Source organism: Lontra canadensis, unplaced genomic scaffold, assembly GCF_010015895.1.
Source record: "Lontra canadensis isolate GAN:19392208 unplaced genomic scaffold, GSC_riverotter_1.0 scaffold25, whole genome shotgun sequence".
In the NCBI taxonomy this organism is placed as follows: Eukaryota; Metazoa; Chordata; class Mammalia; order Carnivora; family Mustelidae; genus Lontra; species Lontra canadensis.
This window is the reverse complement of record NW_022631019.1, coordinates 569,025-585,791: the sequence shown is the minus strand read 5'-3', so window position 1 is coordinate 585,791 and position 16,767 is coordinate 569,025. Positions and strand designations below refer to the sequence as shown.

Sequence of the window (16,767 nt, the reverse complement as noted above, 5' to 3'; positions counted from 1 at the left end):
ATCCCATTCCTTTGGCGGCCTTGCGGGCACAGCGGCCTGCCCTTCTCGGCCTTCCTGCCTCCCGCGCCCCTGAGCAACCCCAAGACACTCCCAGGGACCCCGGGCTGCTTGGGCTCAGCCCGCTCTCCTGGGGATGCTCCGCATTTGTGCCTTCGTTTACCCCATTTCCCCGGGAAAAGCCCGCCGTGGCCTGGGCCTCTGAGGACCGCAGCCTCACCCCAAGGAGCTGTGGGGAAGTTGGGGTGTCCCGGCCCCAGGCTCCCCACATGAGCGGAGCACAGGCCGAGCGGCCCCACGCCGCGGGCCCCAAGGCTGGCCGTCCTCCCTCCCAAGAAAGGCACGCAGACTTCAGAGAGAAAGTGCTTTATGAGCGGCCTCGGCCCCGCGGGCAGCTCAGCCGTGCACACGGACCCGCCAGGAGTACGTGCTGAGCACGCGCTGCCGCTGGCGCACCACGCACGTGTAGGTGCCCTCGTTGATGGCATTGGCGATGATGCTCAGGCGCGCCTCGCCCAGCGCCAGGTAGCCGGGGTAGGAGAACTCCAGGGGCTCCTGGTCCTTGTACCAGCTGCGGGGAGCAGGGCACGAGGCTGGGCGGGGTCCCGAGTCCCCGCTGCCCAGCCTCGGTCGGGAGGGCACAGGGCAGGGCCACTCACTACACTTTGCCTTTCTTGTGCAGGATCTTCTGGCCACAGCGGAAGGTCACGTTCCGGCCCTCGGGCACCAGCCTGGTCTTCGTTCTGGGCGGGGGCGCGGTGGCAGCCGCCGTGGGGAAGGGAAACTCTGCAGAGCGGCGGGAGGGGCCGGGCTCAGAGAGGGCCACAGCGGCACCCCCCACCCCGCCTCTGGCCAGAGCCGGCCAGCAGAGGGGCCGCGGCCTCACCGTAGCAGAAGTCACAGCTGCTGGGGCAGAGCCTCTTCATGAGCCTGCGGCGGGTGTCGCAAAAGCCCCTCCGGGCCCAGGATGTGCACACAAAGAGCCGGTCCAGGCAGCCTGCAGGAGGTTGACCCAGCCTTAGGCCTTAGGCCTCCCCTCCCGCCCGCCCGGCTGCCCAGCCCCCACAGCACTCACCATACAGCCGGTGCAGCCCCCACAGCTCGTCCTGCGACAGCGTCTTCCAGCCCCGCAGAGTGGCATTCAGGTGCATGAGTGCCCGGCCGTGCTGCGAGTGCATCAGGCCCAGCGCGTGGCCGATCTCGTGGGCCGCTACGTGCACCAGGTCGGTGAGCCAGACGCCTGCGGGGCCCGCGGGTCAGCCCCTCAAGCCCCGGCCCAGCCCTCCCGGCTCTGCCGACCGTGGCCTGCCGGGGCTGCGGCCCGCGGAGCCTCCCTCAGCACAGCCATGGGAAGATAAGAATGTTCCAGAGGCAGTGAGCTCGGTCCCCAGGAATGCAGCTCCAGCTCCGTCTCCAGCAGCAGGGGGGGGGGGGGGGGGGGGGGGGGGGGTTGCTCAGGGCTCCTGGAACCCAGGCCTATGGCCTCCTCCCAGCCTCCCCCTTCCTGCCTACTTGACCCTAAATCGCAGCCACCACCCCCAAAGCCCTCCTGCTGTGCCCACCCTGGTGCAGAGGGCCCGCAGGAGTCCAGGCCATCACCTTTCTTCCAGCTGTAGCGCGTGGGGCCCAGGACCCAGTACTCGCTGTCGTCAAAGTGGATGCCGCCGTGCGGAGGGAAGAAGGCGTGTGCCAGCTCGCCTGTCGGGCCATCGAAACAGTGGTGCAGTGCGGAGACCAGGCAGTCCGTGTGGTTGACCGGGTAGAAGCCTGGGGGAGCACAGGGCTGAGAGGGGGCCACAGGGCCAGGCGGGGGCGGGGGCACGGCGCGCACCTATGCGGAGGTCGCTGGGCTGCTCAGGGGCCACCTCTCGGAAGCTGAAGGGGGACACGTCACTCCACATGCGGAAGGCGGTAGCCAGGCCCCGCCGGGTCTCACTGGGGCTCAGCAGGTTCCGCGGGAAGGAGAGGATCCTGGGATGGGGGTTAAGGTCAAGGGTGGAGGCAGGGCTAGGGCACGCTCCCCTGCGCCCACCGTCCTGAGCCACCGTCACACCTGTAGGTGAGGTTGAAGTGGTCCCAGCGCAGCCTGGCTGGGGTCAGCGTGTAGCGGCGTCTGCGGGGCACCTGGAGGGGCGGAGGACCGGGTCCTGGAGTGGCGAAGACATCCGCCTGGTAGGGTGCGGCGACGGCTCCCTTCAAGGAAAGCAAGTGCTCGTGGGGACACAGTAGGGACCGTCCCCACGTCTGAAAAAGCTTGGAAAAAGAACTAAAGAAAGCAGGCGGGTGCGTGCTTCAGGGAGCCTTGAAATTCCCTCCTTTGGTCTTTCTGCGAGTTTGGGTTTTCTAGCCCAGCCAGCGTGCTGCTTTCACAGCCAGGAAAAGAAGGTTACTAACCACAGCCCAGGTCGGACTGGGCGGAGCTGGAGGCCTGATGCTGGCTTCCTCCTCCCCCTCCTCCCCCCTCCCCCCGGGGACACGCAGGCTCTCAGACTCTCCGGCCACCCACCCGTCCGCCAGCCACACCCGCTCTCACCTGTGCCCCGCCGGCCCCCAACCGGGCGGCAGGAGCCCCGAGCCGGGCCAGCAGTAGGAGTGCGGGCAGCAGGCACAGGGCGCCCAGCACAGCTTCCAGCCGGCGGGCCTGGGCTTGGGCCCCCGACGCCGCTGAGGACATGCAGGCCCCGAGGCCCATGGCGTCTGCGGATTCACTGTCGGGGCCTCGGGCCCAGTGGGGCCGCGCGGGGAGGCGCTGCGAGCGGCTCGGGTTACAGGGATGCGTGCAGGGGGAGGTGCGTGCCCCTGAAGGGAACAAGCTGGCTGGCCGTCCCCACGGTCAGGACAGTCCTGCCGCCAGCCTGGGGTGCGGACCCAGGGCCTGTGGGTCGGTGGCAGCAGCCTGGGCAGGGCCTGCTGGGCGGGGTCACGTGGGGGGTGGGGGCGAGGAGGGCCCGGCAGCGAGAGGAAGGATAGACGCCAGAGGCTCCGGCGAAGGGAAGGGTAGGCAGTTGGGGTCCCCAGTCCTCTTCCACTGGATGGAGCTCCTCCAGCTCCCTGACCAGCGAGCGAGACCTGGGAGAGCAGGCTCTGTTCTTGCCAACTCGGGACCTGTCCCCTGCCCCAGCGGCTGCCTGACCCAGGTCCTGGAGAGAGGGGTGGGGATGAGGAGTGTGAGTACTGGGGGTGGGCAAGAGGCAGGGACGTGGGGACAGCACCCCAGAGAACCAGGCTGGGGTAGCTGAAGGCAGCAGACCCTATGGAGCTAAAAGGGAAGCGAACGAGATGCGGGCTTTGTGGGAGCAGGGAAGCCCGGGCTGGGGCCAAGGTCTGGAACGGGCCTGGGTTGGGGGGCCAGGGGATCAGCGTCCTGAGGCTGGAAGCCTCGACGGGGGCGGCCTGTTCGGGAGCCCTGAGAGGGCCGGAGCAGACAAGAGCTGCTGTGGGGAGTGAGCAGAGGAAGAGGCACACGGCCAGACAGGGCCGGGGGCTTGGCACTCCGTGTTCTCCATCCAGGCCTTGCGCCCAGAGTGACAGCGGCACACCAGGCCAGCGGGGTCAGTGCCGAGCGGCTGGCCGACAGCCGGGAGGCTCCGGGGGAGCATTTCGGGTAGTTCTTGGAAAGCGCCCTGTCCGGCTGCGGAGCCCAGTGGAGAGCTGCACCCCTGCTCTTCATGGCGGAATACTTGCCCCAACAAACGGCTCCTTTCTGCCCCGGGTCTGCCTTCTCCCCCGGGGGCCCTGTTCCGGCCTACCACGCTCAAGGGTCGGTAAGACCCTACCCATGCCCCCACCCCGCCCGAAACCCCTTCCCCAACTCTCTGCTTAGCAGGGACCCCACCGGCCGAGAGAGAACAGGGTCAGAGACGACCTCACAGCCGGCGGGGGTTAGAGAAAGGGGCAGTGAGGGCGACGCAGCAGCGGGTCGCGGGGAGCCCACCAGCGGGGTGGACACCGGGACTTCTGGCGGACACCACGTCCCCAGGCTCCATACTTCCGCGGCCCAGGCCGGGAGCCTGGGAGGCGGCTGCGTCTCGGCCCGGGGGCAGGACTCCGGCTCCCGGGACGGGGTCTGCGCGGGGGTCTGGAAGCGTCAGCGCTAGAAAAGGCAGGACGCGCGAGGCACGGGCCAAAGCGCAGAGCCCGGAGCGGAGGGGGGAGGGGGGCGCCGCGCAGGCCAGCCCGGGTCGGGGGCAGCGACGGGGCGGGGCGGGACCCCGGGGCGGACAACCACCCCCACCCCCGCCCCGAGCCCGCCCCAGGCAGGCACCAAGCGGAAAAGTCCGAGAATCTTTTTATAAAACACGGCGCGGGGGCTTGCGAAGGCGACGGGGGGACGTGGCTCCGGAAGGCGGCGGGCGCGGCCGGGGCGCGGGGCGGGGGGGCTACACGAAGATCTGGATGCGGTCGCGGATGGGCTGGCGGCAGATGGGGCAGGCGCTGAGCGCGGCGCCGCAGGGTGCGCACGCGCCGTGGCCGCACTGGAACACGAGGCGGATGTGGCTGTCGATGCAGATGGGGCAGGTGATGCGCTCCTCCATCTGCCGGTAGCGGCTCTGCAGCTCCTCCACCAGCTGCCGCGGCGGGCCGGGCGCCGGGGTCGCGCTGGCCACCTCCGTGCCGTCTGCGGGCCGGCACCGGGGACGGGCGGGGGAAGGCAAGGGTGAGGGGAGGCGGGGCCGCGGGCCGGCGGGGCGGGGGGCGGGGCGGGGCGGGGGGCGGGCACGCACCTGGGCGCAGCTTCTTGCCGATGGCCACCTGGCACCTGATGCACTTCTTCATCCTGCGCGCGCACTCTGCGGGGCGGGGGTCGGTCGGGCGGGTGCGCGTGGACTCGGGCACCCCCCCCGCACCCCGCAGCCCCCGCACTCACCCTCGCACACCGTGCGGTGCTGGCACGGCGAGAACAGCACCAGCAGCGCCAGCTCCGAGCACACCAGGCACTCGGCGGCCTCGGGCCCCGACGGCGCGGCCACGTGCAGGTTCGTCACGGTGTTGGGGGGCCCCAGCACCAGCCTCGGGCCCGCGGCCGCGCCCCCGCTGCCGCCCGCATGCCGCTCCCTGCGGTGGGAGGAGGGGGCTTGAAAGAGGCCCCGGTGGGGGGAGGGCTCCCGGGCGCACACCAACCCCTCGGGGCTCACCGGAAGCGCTGCGCGCAGCCCTGCAGGGCCTTGAGCACACGGCCCTCGGCGGCCAGGTCCAGCGGGCTCCGGCCGCGGTGGTTGGCGTAGCTCAGGTCGGCGCCCTCCAGCGCCAGGAAGCAGGCGATCGCCGTGCCCGCCGTCAGCTCCCCGCTGCCCGGGACACCCGAAGCCTGTAGCTGGGCGGCAGACAGAGGCCGATGAGGGCGGGCGCGCCGGAGCAGGCCCCAGGGCAGGCCCAGTGGCCGTCGGGGACGCCCTACCATCCCCTGGCTGCCTGGGCCTCGGGTCAGAGCCTCGGGCACCCCTTCACCATCTGAGGCCGTGGGAACAGGAAGGAGGCGGACAGGAAAGGGGCCCCCACCAGGGAGCCCTAGGCCAGGGGCTGAGTTCCCAGACGGTACCCCCCACACACACACACCCCACACCACATCCCCTTTCCCAGGCTGGTCAGGCCACGCTGCCTTGACGGGTCGCAGAAAACGCCTCTGGCAAACCCAAGCGCCCCAGCCCAACCCACCCCCACGAAGGCCTGGCTTCCTGGGCAGACGCCCACAGCCAAGGTGGACAGTCCCTCAGGCCCCGCCTCTTGCCTGCAGCTGGGCAGTCCGGCCCACCTCTGCAGCACCCAGATCCACACTTCCTCACCCTGGACAGCAGCTGTAAGGGCCCTGGGTCCCCCCCGGCCCCATCAGCCACCAGAGGCAGCAGCTGATGACGCTGCAGCGCCACGTGCAGGGCCGTGTCCCCCTCCTCATCCTCAGCATTGACGCTGCAGCCCGCGTCCACCAGCAGCGGCACCAGCCCCACGTGGGCCTGCTGCACGGCCAGGTGCAGCGGGGACTGGAGCTTCCGGTTGCGGACGTTCACGTCACAGCGGCCCTGAGGAAAGGGCAGAGGGGGTGGGCACCGGCTCAGCCCAGGGACCCCAGCTGGGTCCTGACCCCCAAGGCCCCAGGCTGGTCCAGGGCCCCGTGTCCACACCTCGCGGATGAGAACCTGGGCCACCTCCCGGTGGTTGTTAAGGGCGGCCAAGTGCAAGGCCGTGAAGCCGTCCTCCTTCTTGGCATCCACCAGCTGGCGTGCGCGAGCAAGAATCCTCCTGACAGCTCTGGGGGAGCGGGGAGATGTGCCTGGGGTCCAGACTGTGCCCCCAGTGGCCCAGCAGCACCACGGGAGTCTGGTCCACTGGGTGTGCCCCTCCCCCCCCCAACTCACAGCGTGTGGCCCTTGAGGGACGCATGGTGCAGCAGGGTGAAGCCCTGGCTGTTAGTGGCGGTGACGTCGATGCCTGGCACCTCAGTGAGGACCTCCACGATGCCGCTGGCGCCAGCGCCCACCGAGATGGCACAGTGCAGAGGCGTGTTGGCATGCGCGTCCTGCCGGCAGGGACCCAGGGGTCACTCGGCAGGAAGGTCAACACCATTGCGTCCTTGAGCCCAGGGCCAGCGGACCCAGCACTTACGGGCAGGTTGACGTCACAGCCGCGCTCACAGAGGACCCTCACGACCTCCAGGAAGCCCCTCTGCACGGCCACGTGTAGGGCTGCGCTCCGGGCGCCGTTCAGGGCATTGGCCCCGCAGCCAGAGCTCAAGAGCAAGCGGGCAGCCTCGGGCTGGTTCCTGACAGGAGAGGGAGCAGGAAGGGCGCGATGCCCACTGACCTGCGGGCTGCCCCGCCCCCGCCGCACCCTGGACCGGGCCTCACCCCAGGGCGGCGTAGTGCAGCGCCGTGTTGCCCTCGTCATCTGGCAGGTCCACGGCCGCCCGGGCCTGCAGCAGCAGCCGCACCAGCTCCACCTGGCCCAGGTAGGCGGCCACCTGCAGGGCCGTCCTCCCCTGGTTCTTGGTGTCCACCTGCCGGGAGAGCCCACGGGTCAGTCCCTGGTCCTCCTCCCCGCTCCCCGGGGCTGGCTGAAGGGAGGGCGGGGGGGGCGTCGGGAGCTCGCCTGCTCGGGGTGCCGCCTCAGCAGGTCCAGGGCCCCGGCTGTACTGCCCAGGGCCACCTCCACCACCAGTCTCCCCGGGTGCTCAAGATCACTCTTCTGGGCTCGCAGCTTGTCCAGGGCCACACTCAGGGAGCCTAGGCGGGGCAGGGCTTCAGTCAAGGGACGGCCCAACGTGGCCCCGCCTCCTGCCGGCCGCCCCAGCCGGGCTCGCGCACTTTTGTTCTCCCTGGCACGCTCAGCCACGTCCAGGTTGGCGTCCTCCTCGGGCCGGTAGGCCACCAGGCAGGAGGGGCTGAAGGTCCACGGCTGACCGCCGACCACCACGCGCAGGTTCCCGTCTCTGAAAACCTTCACCACCTTCCCGACGCGGCCCAGGGCCTGCGTGGGGAGAGAGGAAGGTCACTGGCGGGTCTCCTGGCAGGGCGGGAGGGGAGGTGGGGCTGGGCGCCGGGTCACTCACAGGAGCCATGTCATCTGTCCACTCGCCATGCCCAGCCTGCAGCCGCTTCACGGTGTCAAGGTCATCGATGACCCGCACCACATCGCCCACCCAGAAGGCGTTGTGCTGAGTGAGAAAGAGGCACGTGAGGGGCACCCCCAGGCAGGTGTGGCTGCCCTGGGCCATGGAGCAGGAGGGCACCTCCACAGAATAGGCAGACCTGAACTTGACCCCAGCCCCTGCCTCAGAGGTGGAGGAGAGTCACATGTGACCAGGTCAGTCCTGGGTGGGCAGCCCTGGAACCATGGGGGTGACAGCCAGAGAAGACCAAAACCAACTCCGGGGGTGAAAGCCAAGGTGGGCCTGTCCCTACACTCAGACGGAGAAGCAGACGGCATGGCCAAGGCCAGTCCAGACTGGCACAGGGGGTGGGGGTGGGACCCTGGGACAACCAGGGGGCAGGGCCAGACTACCATGGGAGTGGGGGTCAGGAGCCACTTCTCTTCCATCCCCAAACCTTTCCTGGCCACTTCCCCCACACCTGTGCCCTCCCCTGTATGAGACTTACACTGCAAACCATGGGTCTCATGGCACCCACCCCAACCCCCCCACCTTCTAGGGGCCAGAACTCCAGGTCCAGAGCCCAGTGCTAGGGGTACACGCCTCCACCCAGGGCCCCGATCCGCATAACACTGTGCCCACCCCCTTCCCCACCACCCTGGGCTGTGTCCACCCTCTTCCTAAAGGGCCTTTCCACTGCCCCAAGTGCTCCCCATGCCACACCACTGAAGAACATTTTAGAAGGTGACTTCCCACCGGTAATGCTACAGTGGCTTCTTGGCCCAGCAGGATGAAAGCTAGTGCCTGGGCTGCCGGCCCCCAGCCTCCACCGGTGCCCAGCACCTCACCTGACTGTCCCTTCACGCCGGGATCCCCTCCCTGCGGAACTCAGCCCCTCTGGACCCCGCAAAGCCCTCCCCCGTTCCCTAAGGACTGGAGAAAGGCATTCCCAGAGCCGATGAGGTACACGGAGGGGTGCCCAAGCGAACAGACGGGGCTCAGCCCAGCCCCCCATGCACCTTGGTGAGAGCCCCAGGGTGGAAGGTCCAGCGCGTCTCGCGGCCGAACTGCACGCGCACATCCCCACGGTCCGTGATGCGGTGCACGGTGCCCGTCTGTCCGATAAACTGTGGCGGGTCACGGAGGCTGTGGCTGGGTGGAGCGGGAGGGCTGGGGGTCCAGAGGATGTGGGGAGGGGAGGGGGGGGGCTCAGCAGGCGGGGCGGCTCACCTCCGCCATCCGGGGGTTCCACCCGCCGTGGCCTTCCTGCATCTCCCTCAGGATGTCTGTGTCCAGCAGACACTTAACCTTGTCCCCGTGCTGGAAAGGCTGGCCATCGGCACTCACCCTGCGCTGCAGCTCCGCCGGCTTGCCTGAGGGCGGGCGACAGGCCCCTCTTCAGCGGCGTCACCCCCCGCCAGCGGCGTCCCTCCACTCAGCAACTTCAGCACCCAGCCCCAGCCCAGCGCTGCCCCAGGACCCAGCCAGGGCAGGAGGGCAGCTGGGCGGGCAGGTGTGGTGTCCTGGGGCCAAACCCTACCGAGCCTTGGGAGATGCTCCTTGTAGTAGAAACCACCAGCTGCCTCGCCCACACACTTGAGGTCCACCTTGCCCTTGTGGCCCACACGGTACACATTGGTGGTGCCATCGGCCCACGTCACACTGGCCACGCTCCGGCCCGTCTCCACGTCCCAGCCACGGATGTCCACCACTCGGCCTGGCTTCCCTTCCCCTCCTGGGGGGACAGAGGCCCATGGCAGGCTAAGCCAGTGCCACAAGGCTCACACACAGCCAGCGGCAGCCTAGACCCCCACTCACCGTCCTGTGAGCCCCACTCCCAGTCTGGGCCCCGCACCACCTTCGCGCCTTGGAAGATGCCCCTCAACGGGATCCTTGGGAGGCCCTGGCGGGGACTCAGGGTGACCCTGCAAGAGAGCGAGTGGGTGCTGGGCCACGTGGGAGGCAGGGGGAGGGTGCGAGCCTGGCCCCACCCGGCTCTCAGGGAGGAGGGCTGGCCCCGCCGGTCAGTGCCCTCCACTCTGGGCCCCCTCACAGCGTGGCCTCCACGTGTGCCGCCCTCCCTCCACACCTGCTGCCCCCTACTGAACTGCTGAGCTGTTAGGGTTGCCCCAGAGCTCAGTGCACAGCCTGGCCCAGGGAGGGCTCAGCACAGAGAAACAGAAGAGTGAGGAACACAGGCTTGCCCAGAGGTGCCCAGACGGCTGGTCCCCCTTCCTGCTCTGGCCAGCAGGCAGCTGGGATCGAACACACACCCCTCCCCCAGGCACGGGGACTGGTCCAGGAGATGGGGCAGCAGCCTCTTGTGGGTGGGGCCTCTGGGTGGCCGCCCCAGCCCAGGAGATCCTCCCAGCTTCGTCCCCTCCGCACGCCCCCTCCAGCGACAGAGCCCCCTAGGTTGGCCAGCAGGGTGTCCCCAGCTGCGTCTCTGGGTTAGTTCCCAGCACGGGCCACTGGGGCTCCCACTGGGGATGCCGGCCACACAGGCCATCACAGTGCCCCCGGCACAGCTGCCCGGGGGAGCCAGCCTGGCTGGTGCCAGGACAGACACACACCCCCGCACAGCACCAACCTCTGCAGGCCCGCTCCAGTGGACAGGGCTACCTTCCATGGGATGTGGGGGCTGGTGTCAGTGACCAGGCCTCTGGAGGGACCATGACCTCGGTCACTCTCAAGCTGCAGCCTGGGGAGCACGTGGCCGGGGCCAAGGCTGGCTCCAGGCCTGGGGGGCCGCCGGCTAGGAACTCACGGGCGGGAGTGGGCCGTCTCGTAGCGCTCGAAGGCGTGGGCCAGGTCGTGCCTGTTGTGCATGTAGCACTGCGTGCACAGGTCGTAGTCGAAGCAGACGCGGCACTTCCAGCGCATGCCCCGCAGCCCGTGCTTCTTGCAGCAGTCGCAGATGATGTTGGGGTGGCGAACGCCTGGGGGCAGGGCAGGGTCAGGGTGCACCGGGCCCCGCCCCACCCCCACGCCCCAGGCGCCGCTGTGGACTCACGCACGCACCGATCTGCGCGTTGTCGTAGAGCAGCAGGTCGTGCGCGCCCTGGTAGCCTGCGCGGTAGTTGGTGCGGGTGCCGTGGTCCCACTGCACGACTACCGTGCGGTCAGGGGTCGAGGGGCTACCATGGCGGCCAAGCTCCACCACCGTGCCCACGCCGCCCTCACCGCCATCCTGCTGGCCCCACTTCCAGTCCACGCCGCGCACCACACGCATGCCCACCTGCACGCCCGCCTGGGGGTCTGGGTCCATGGTGGGTGGGGCCGCTCCGGGACCTGCAGGCAGACGGCACCCTCAGGCCACATCAAGAAGGCTACACAGGCTCTCACCGGCTCTGCGAGGGCTGCCACAGAGGCAGGTGGGGACAAGTCTGGGAGAGCTAGGCAGGGAGGGGGAGGACAGCATGTGCAAATGTCCTGAGGCTGAAGGAAGTGTGGTAAGTGCATGTGCTATGGACCGCAGGAGGCTCACCTGGCCCACGGCCAGCAGCAGGGGACACTAGTCTGGGAAGTGGCACCTGTCCTGGAGGAAAGCTGGGCACCTCTGGAGAGGCCCCTCCAGCCGCTATGAGACCCTGCCTCCAGATGATCACAGGCAGAAATGTGGGGGCAGTCCTGGTGAGAGGATGGTGGACCCCCAAGGAAGAAGACCTGGCAAATGCCCACAGAGGGTCCACCTGTGCCAGCAGACCCCGTTCTGGGTGGTTGGCACACGGTGGGCTACCAGCACCGACTGTTCTGAAATCGGCGGATTCATATGGCAGATATCAACACGAAAGTAAGACAACAATGCTTCCGGAAGAAAACGGACTCTTGTTCACGCAGCCGGTGAGTTAGGCTGCGCCCAAGTCAGGAACCAGCGTCCATCAAGACACCATGAAGAGACTAAAATGGCCGCAGCCCCGAGAAGCCGCCTCTGCCCACAGGGGGCCTGTCTCCATGGCATGCAGGGAACGCAGACGTATACGGAGCAGGCACCCTGAGGTAAAGGGGCACAACCCTGGCACAGGTACCCCCTGCCAGACTCATCAGGGTTCCGGTCACCAGGCCACTACTCACGAGGGGGACACTACCCAGGTCGGGGGACAGTGCTTTGAGGTCACTCGAGCTTCTGGGCCCTTCCTGCGGGACTGCGGCCCACCCACTCCGGACTGTACCAGAAGAAGGGGCACCTGTGTTCACAGCAACACCGTCCCGTCTCCTCAAGGGTGAACTGGGTCGTGATACGGGATTTACCCCAAGGGAGCCTCAACCCCACCCCGTACTAGTCACAGCCCACAGCTGGGAGGCAGAGCTCTGCAGACGCTGAAGGAAAGCAGCCACGTGCCCACCACTGGAATCCATTTACAAAAGGTTCCCAAAGCAGGAGGCAGCAATGCAGGCCAACACGGGGCTCTGCGACACAGGACCGTCCTACCTCCTGATCTGGCTGCTCATTACAGGCCAATCGCTTATGACCTAGAACCTGGTATTATTATTTTTTAAAGATTTACTTATTTATTTGACAGACATATCACAAGTAGGCAGAAAGGCAGGCAGGAGCCCTGCTGAGCAGGAAGCCTGATGCGGGGCTCAATCCCCAGGACCCTGGGATCATGACCTGAGCTGAAGGCAGAGGCTTAACCCACTGAGCCACCCAGGCGCCCCTGGAACCTGGTATTATATGTTTCTTATTAAAGTTTCTTTGTAATTAATGACACTGCTAGATTCGAAGGACAGTTAAGAGGGAAAATCAACAGGACTTGGAGAGGTGCAGGGACTCCCAGACTGGAAGAGGGCAATCAGCACCCCACTTCTGGAGAGGGTCTGCCATGCTGCCGGCAGGGCTCTAAGGCTAGAAAACCAGCTGGCCCAGGTGTACCTGGCCGTCTCCTCACCATACGCCCAGGAGGCTGGGGGCAGACCGAGGCTGGCTGGGTGTGGCTGAGGACCAGCCAGGTCACTGCCAGCTCCCACTAGGGCCCGGGGGCCCCCCTCAGCCACAGGACACTGGCCAACAACACAGGAGGGAAACCACACGTCACCCCTCTACCTGGGCCCCTCCCCAGGATCCTGCATCCTGCCCCACCCCCAAGGCCGACCCTAGGCAACCCAGGCCTGGCCCCCCCAGGAAACACTGCTACCCACCGGAGGCCACTGGTGGGCAGAGAGGAGGGGTGGTGGCCAGGCTTTGCCAGGGGTAGGAGCTGAGCCCCATGGGCCATCTGACACCCACCCTCTGCCCAGCTCCACTCCAAGACCCGTGTCCAGCACAGGGTGCGCAGGGCTGGGCCAGACTCAGTCTGTGGCCCAGACTCGCGTGGGTAGGATCCAGCTCCGACTTCTGCAAATCCTCCTCCCTCCTGCACAGGCTGCTTGGGGCTGTGGCCTCTCCACCCTGCCCATGGAGGACCTCCAGGGGCTTCTGCAGAAGCAGGTGGGTGTTTTGGAACAATAAACCTTCCCAACCCACGGACTAATTAGGAGGCTTTCCATGAAGAAACTCCTCACCTCGTGGGCCACTCGGCCTCCCTGTCCTGTCACTCCCTGGCTGTCCTCCCTTCCGGGCTCTGGCCCCTGCTAACATGGGGCACCTGGGCCAAGAGCTTCTTATTTCTTCTACAGAGCAGTGCCAAGCCCAGGCCTGCCACCGCAAGAACACCCCCGAAAAAGCCTGGGACCCCCGGGCACCAACAAGCTCCAGACAGGGGAGGGACGCCACGGACCCCCGCTGGGCCGGTCCCCGTGGGCAGCTGCTACAGATGCGCAAGCTGGCCCGAGCTGGCGGCCTGCGTGCCCCCTCCCCTGCCTCCCTCTGCTGGGAACCTGCTCGCTGGGAAGCCACCAGAACCACTACTCCTTGCCCTTCCCACACGCCCCTCTGAGCTACACTCAGCCAGAGTATGCCTCGTCCCAGGCAACCATGAGCCCAAGCGTGCGTGAGCAGACAGCCCCACTGCAGGCCCATGCGGGCAGGGGCACCCCACCTGCAGAGCCAGAAATCGGCTCCACATGGAAATAAAGGACTCGGGGCAGGAAAGGACCCAAGTGTCCTGGGCCATTCTAGGGCCGGCCGCTCAGCCTGCCCACCCGCTGGCGTTAGGGATCCGCGGGCCACACGCTACAGGAGTATTTCCAACAGGACACAGGGGCACCCGAGAAGGCAGCAAGCTACGCCAGGAGCCTCCTGGTCTCCTCCCCTGCCCTGCCCTGCCCTGCGCAGGGCTTGGCATCTGCCCTCTGCCTCAGCGTCTCCATCCAGCACGGTGCCACCTCGACTCAGGCCTGAGCGGAGCCTCCAACAGCACCCCACCCCCGCTGTCCCTTCCTACAGGGCCTCGGAAGCATCCTGGCACGGCATTCTAGCATGGGGGGCCGGGGAGCTTTCCAAGTCTCTCCATCCCTTCTCTCCACCCATCTGCGGGGTCTTTGTCAGTCGTCACCGTCGTCCCTGGGGCCCAGCGCTGAGCACGCTCCACGGGACGGCAGGTGCCCAGCCCTCCTGGTATCAGGGCTCACTACTCTTCTTCGGCAGATCCCACCAGGGTGTGTGGGGAGGGGTGGCAAGTGGGGAATGGCCAGGCTCAGGAGTCGGGATGCAGTGACCAAACCGAGAGAGGCTACAGAGGGAGGGGGCACCCACTTCAGTGGGAACATTCACCGAGAGACTGCTTTTGCCGGAAAAGCTGTATTCTGACATTTTCCTCAGAGCTTACAGGCCATACTCCTGCCTGGCACCCAAACCCTGGCAGAGGCTGTCAAGACATTTGTTTAAAATAACTCTGTGGGGGCGCCTGGGTGGCTCAGTTGGTTGGGCGACTGCCTTCGGCTCAGATCATGGTCCTAGAGTCGCGGGATCAAGTCCCGCATTGGGCTCCCAGCCACGCGGGGAGTCTGCTGCTTCCTGACCTTCTCCCCTCTCATGCTCTCTCTCCCTCCTTCTCTCTCAAATAAATAAATAAAATCTTCTAAAAAAATAAAATAAAATGACTCTGCAGCAGAGGCATCTGGTTGCCTCAGTCGGTTAAGCATCTGACTCTTGATTTCGGCTCAGGTCTTGACATCGGGGTCATGAGATCAGGCCCCTCGGGCTCCACGCTCAGCGGGGTCTGCTTAAGATTCTCTCTCCACCTCCCTCGGACCCTCCCCCTCACTGACATGCGAGGACGCACGGGCACTCTCTCTCTCTCTAAAAAAAGAGAAAGACTCTGAGCCGGTCAAAGCACAGGACTCGAAGGACAGATGCACACTTAGCAAAAGTTAACTCACCTTAGAACACAGACCAGCCTCAAGTCAGCGCTCCAGACACTCAGCGGCTACTTCTTGGGTCACAAAGTGGAAAGCCACCGAGATTTCCTGTTGGAAACTAGCAGCCATGCCCACACAGAACACAGCAAACCACACAGGCAGCCAACAAGCAAGTCTGGAGAAAACGGTTTTTAAAAGGCAGTTTTACATTTTTAGCGTCTAACCACCTCAAGCAAACAGGCAGGCATCTGGGTCTGGTTTGTTGGGCACTAGTCTCTCTGGTCTCAAGGAACCGCCAGCTCTGGGAGGGCAGAACGACTTCCAAAACATACTTTAGGACAGCATAGAAACAAGAAGTTTTCCCTATTTGTGAATATTTTATTGGAAAAACTTTTAAAAGCCATAAAGATCCAATCCCATTTAGCTAGGAGGTTGGCAAGTTGCCTTTATTCAGAAGAACACAGTTACATGACGCTGACATGACGTGCGACAGGCGGCCGCCACTCCTTTCCCTGTGCCTCCAGCTGTGCCCGGCGATGCTGTCTGAGCGACACCATGTGGGGCACAGTCAACCGGCAAAACTTGGTGCATCACGGGCTCCTGTCATGCAGCAGGTCTGGCTAAGACAAAGGTGGACATTCTGGGTGCTGGGGAGTCTGACCCATTAGCGACTGGGAGGAAGCCCTGAGACAGAGCACCCAGGAACCCCAACTTGGCCCCGCAAGAAGACACCTGCTGGTGGAAGGCCCGAAGGAAGGACAGGGCTGTCATCACCTGAATCTCGGCCGAGATGGAAGCCCTCAGGTACCCTGCAGACTGGGACGTCCCGCCCCAACCACTGCACGGGCCACTCCGCGCAGGGGCAAGGCATTCAAACACTTGTTGCATCTGGAGCAACAGGCCAGGAGGGGACCTGCCAGGAAGGGCTGCATTTGCCAAGGCCTCCATTTAGCCTGCCTCAGCCCCTGCCCCGCAGGTGCCCACCAGAAAAAACCTGTCCGGCACCCCGCCTTGTTTCTTCAATGGGTTCTGAACGCAGAGGACTGGCAAGCCACATGACCAGCCCCCCCGCACACAGACGCACACACTCAGAAACAACCCAAACTCCTCTGACACGGCATCGAACAGAAACCACAGGATGAAACAGCAGATCCAAACCGTCACAGCACAAGCTTGTCAAGAGCTCACCTGTCTGGTCGTCCAGTCGCCCCCCCTGCCCGCCTTGAACCTGCCGGCTGCAGCCCTGGTGCCTGGAGACCTGGGGATTGGCCTCTAGCCTTGCCGAGCGTCCAAGCCCAGAGCCATCCAGCCCTGTGGCGCCTGGGAGATACCAAGACGCACAGTTAGCACCACCAACGGGACCGCGGCGGGCGGACGAAGCCGGCCGGTCTGCTCCCGGGCTGCCCGCTGTCTACAAGCCCATTTCCGAGCCAACACCGTGAGGCCCAGCGCTGCCCCGGGGGCCTGCCTCCCGCCTCGCTCTGGCGGCCTCGCTCCCGCTGCAGCAGTCCGTCTGGCGCGCGCAGGAGCCGCAGCGCCCGAACACGACCTGCCGCCGGGAGCGGAGTCGGAGGGCTGGCGGCCCGGGCACTGCAGACGTCAGGGCCCGGCGCTGCGTCCCGGCCGAGGCGACGCGGGGACAGCGGGGGCGGGCCGGGCCGGACTGGGCAGGGCGGACGCGCACCCCCAAGCGTGACCCCGCCCCACCAGCCGGGGCCGCCCCGCCTCCTGCCGTCCCATCCCCCTTCCTCGGGAAGCCGCCCCGGGCCCCGGTCGCGGCCAGACCCTAGTGCCCCCGTCGACCCCTCCACTTGCCCGTAAGTTTGCGTCCCGCCCGCTCGGCCTGGGGGCTCCAGGGGCCGAAAAGCGCCGAGTCTATCTGCCAGTGGCCTGCCGAGCGGCCTCGGTGTGTGGGACAGCCCGCCCGTGGCCCCGCTGCTGCTCAA

General features: G+C 66.5%; 2 protein-coding genes across 10 annotated transcripts; both read right to left on the bottom strand.

Annotated features, from left to right (window-relative positions):
• Positions 1–353: 353 nt before the first annotated feature.
• MMP23B (matrix metallopeptidase 23B) lies at positions 354–3,170 on the bottom strand. Of its 2 annotated transcripts, none has more exons than XM_032863163.1 (8): positions 2,531–3,170; positions 2,051–2,190; positions 1,829–1,968; positions 1,597–1,764; positions 1,073–1,237; positions 884–994; positions 657–783; positions 354–568 (listed from the first exon to the last, which is right to left on the bottom strand). In XM_032863163.1, exons 1-8 carry the CDS (start codon positions 2,687–2,689, stop codon positions 394–396), a joined length of 1,185 nt encoding a protein of 394 aa, XP_032719054.1. In that variant the 5' UTR covers positions 2,690–3,170; the 3' UTR covers positions 354–393. The 2 variants fall into 2 exon arrangements, with proteins under 2 accessions (XP_032719054.1, XP_032719055.1); XM_032863164.1 differs by having other exon boundaries at positions 1,597–1,695.
• Positions 3,171–4,272: 1,102 nt separating this feature from the next.
• On the bottom strand, positions 4,273–16,760 carry MIB2 (mindbomb E3 ubiquitin protein ligase 2). Of its 8 annotated transcripts, none has more exons than XM_032863161.1 (20): positions 16,637–16,760; positions 16,010–16,141; positions 10,601–10,870; positions 10,347–10,518; positions 9,398–9,504; positions 9,120–9,314; positions 8,810–8,952; positions 8,599–8,706; positions 7,541–7,645; positions 7,296–7,458; positions 7,081–7,214; positions 6,840–6,988; positions 6,598–6,754; positions 6,351–6,511; positions 6,117–6,243; positions 5,781–6,014; positions 5,133–5,311; positions 4,865–5,052; positions 4,722–4,787; positions 4,273–4,615 (listed from the first exon to the last, which is right to left on the bottom strand). In XM_032863161.1, the coding sequence occupies exons 3-20, from the start codon at positions 10,845–10,847 to the stop codon at positions 4,377–4,379; spliced, it is 2,874 nt and encodes a 957-aa protein (XP_032719052.1). In that variant the 5' UTR covers positions 10,848–10,870; positions 16,010–16,141; positions 16,637–16,760; the 3' UTR covers positions 4,273–4,376. The 8 variants fall into 8 exon arrangements, with proteins under 8 accessions (XP_032719052.1, XP_032719053.1, XP_032719047.1 ...); XM_032863162.1 differs by having other exon boundaries at positions 8,599–8,694; XM_032863156.1 differs by lacking the exon at positions 16,637–16,760 and adding an exon at positions 14,843–14,996 and having other exon boundaries at positions 16,010–16,115.
• Between the last annotated feature and the right edge of the window lie 7 nt (positions 16,761–16,767).

Excerpts from the sequence above, each read along its gene's own strand:
- MMP23B (XM_032863163.1), bottom strand. The coding sequence starts at position 2,689 with ATGGGCCTCGGGGCCTGCATGTCCTCAGCGGCGTCGGGGGCCCAAGCC. Across the intron at positions 1,969-2,050 it reads CACTTCAACCTCACCTACAG|GATCCTCTCCTTCCCGCGGA; the intron begins GTGTGACGGTGG and ends CCCCCATCCCAG. Across the intron at positions 1,238-1,596 it reads GCGCTACAGCTGGAAGAAAG|GCGTCTGGCTCACCGACCTG; the intron begins GTGATGGCCTGG and ends CGGGCCCCGCAG.
- MIB2 (XM_032863161.1), bottom strand. The coding sequence starts at position 10,847 with ATGGACCCAGACCCCCAGGCGGGCGTGCAGGTGGGCATGCGTGTGGTG. Across the intron at positions 8,707-8,809 it reads GGAACCCCCGGATGGCGGAG|TTTATCGGACAGACGGGCAC; the intron begins GTGAGCCGCCCC and ends GACCCGCCACAG. Across the intron at positions 4,788-4,864 it reads GCACCGCACGGTGTGCGAGG|AGTGCGCGCGCAGGATGAAG; the intron begins GTGAGTGCGGGG and ends CCCGCCCCGCAG.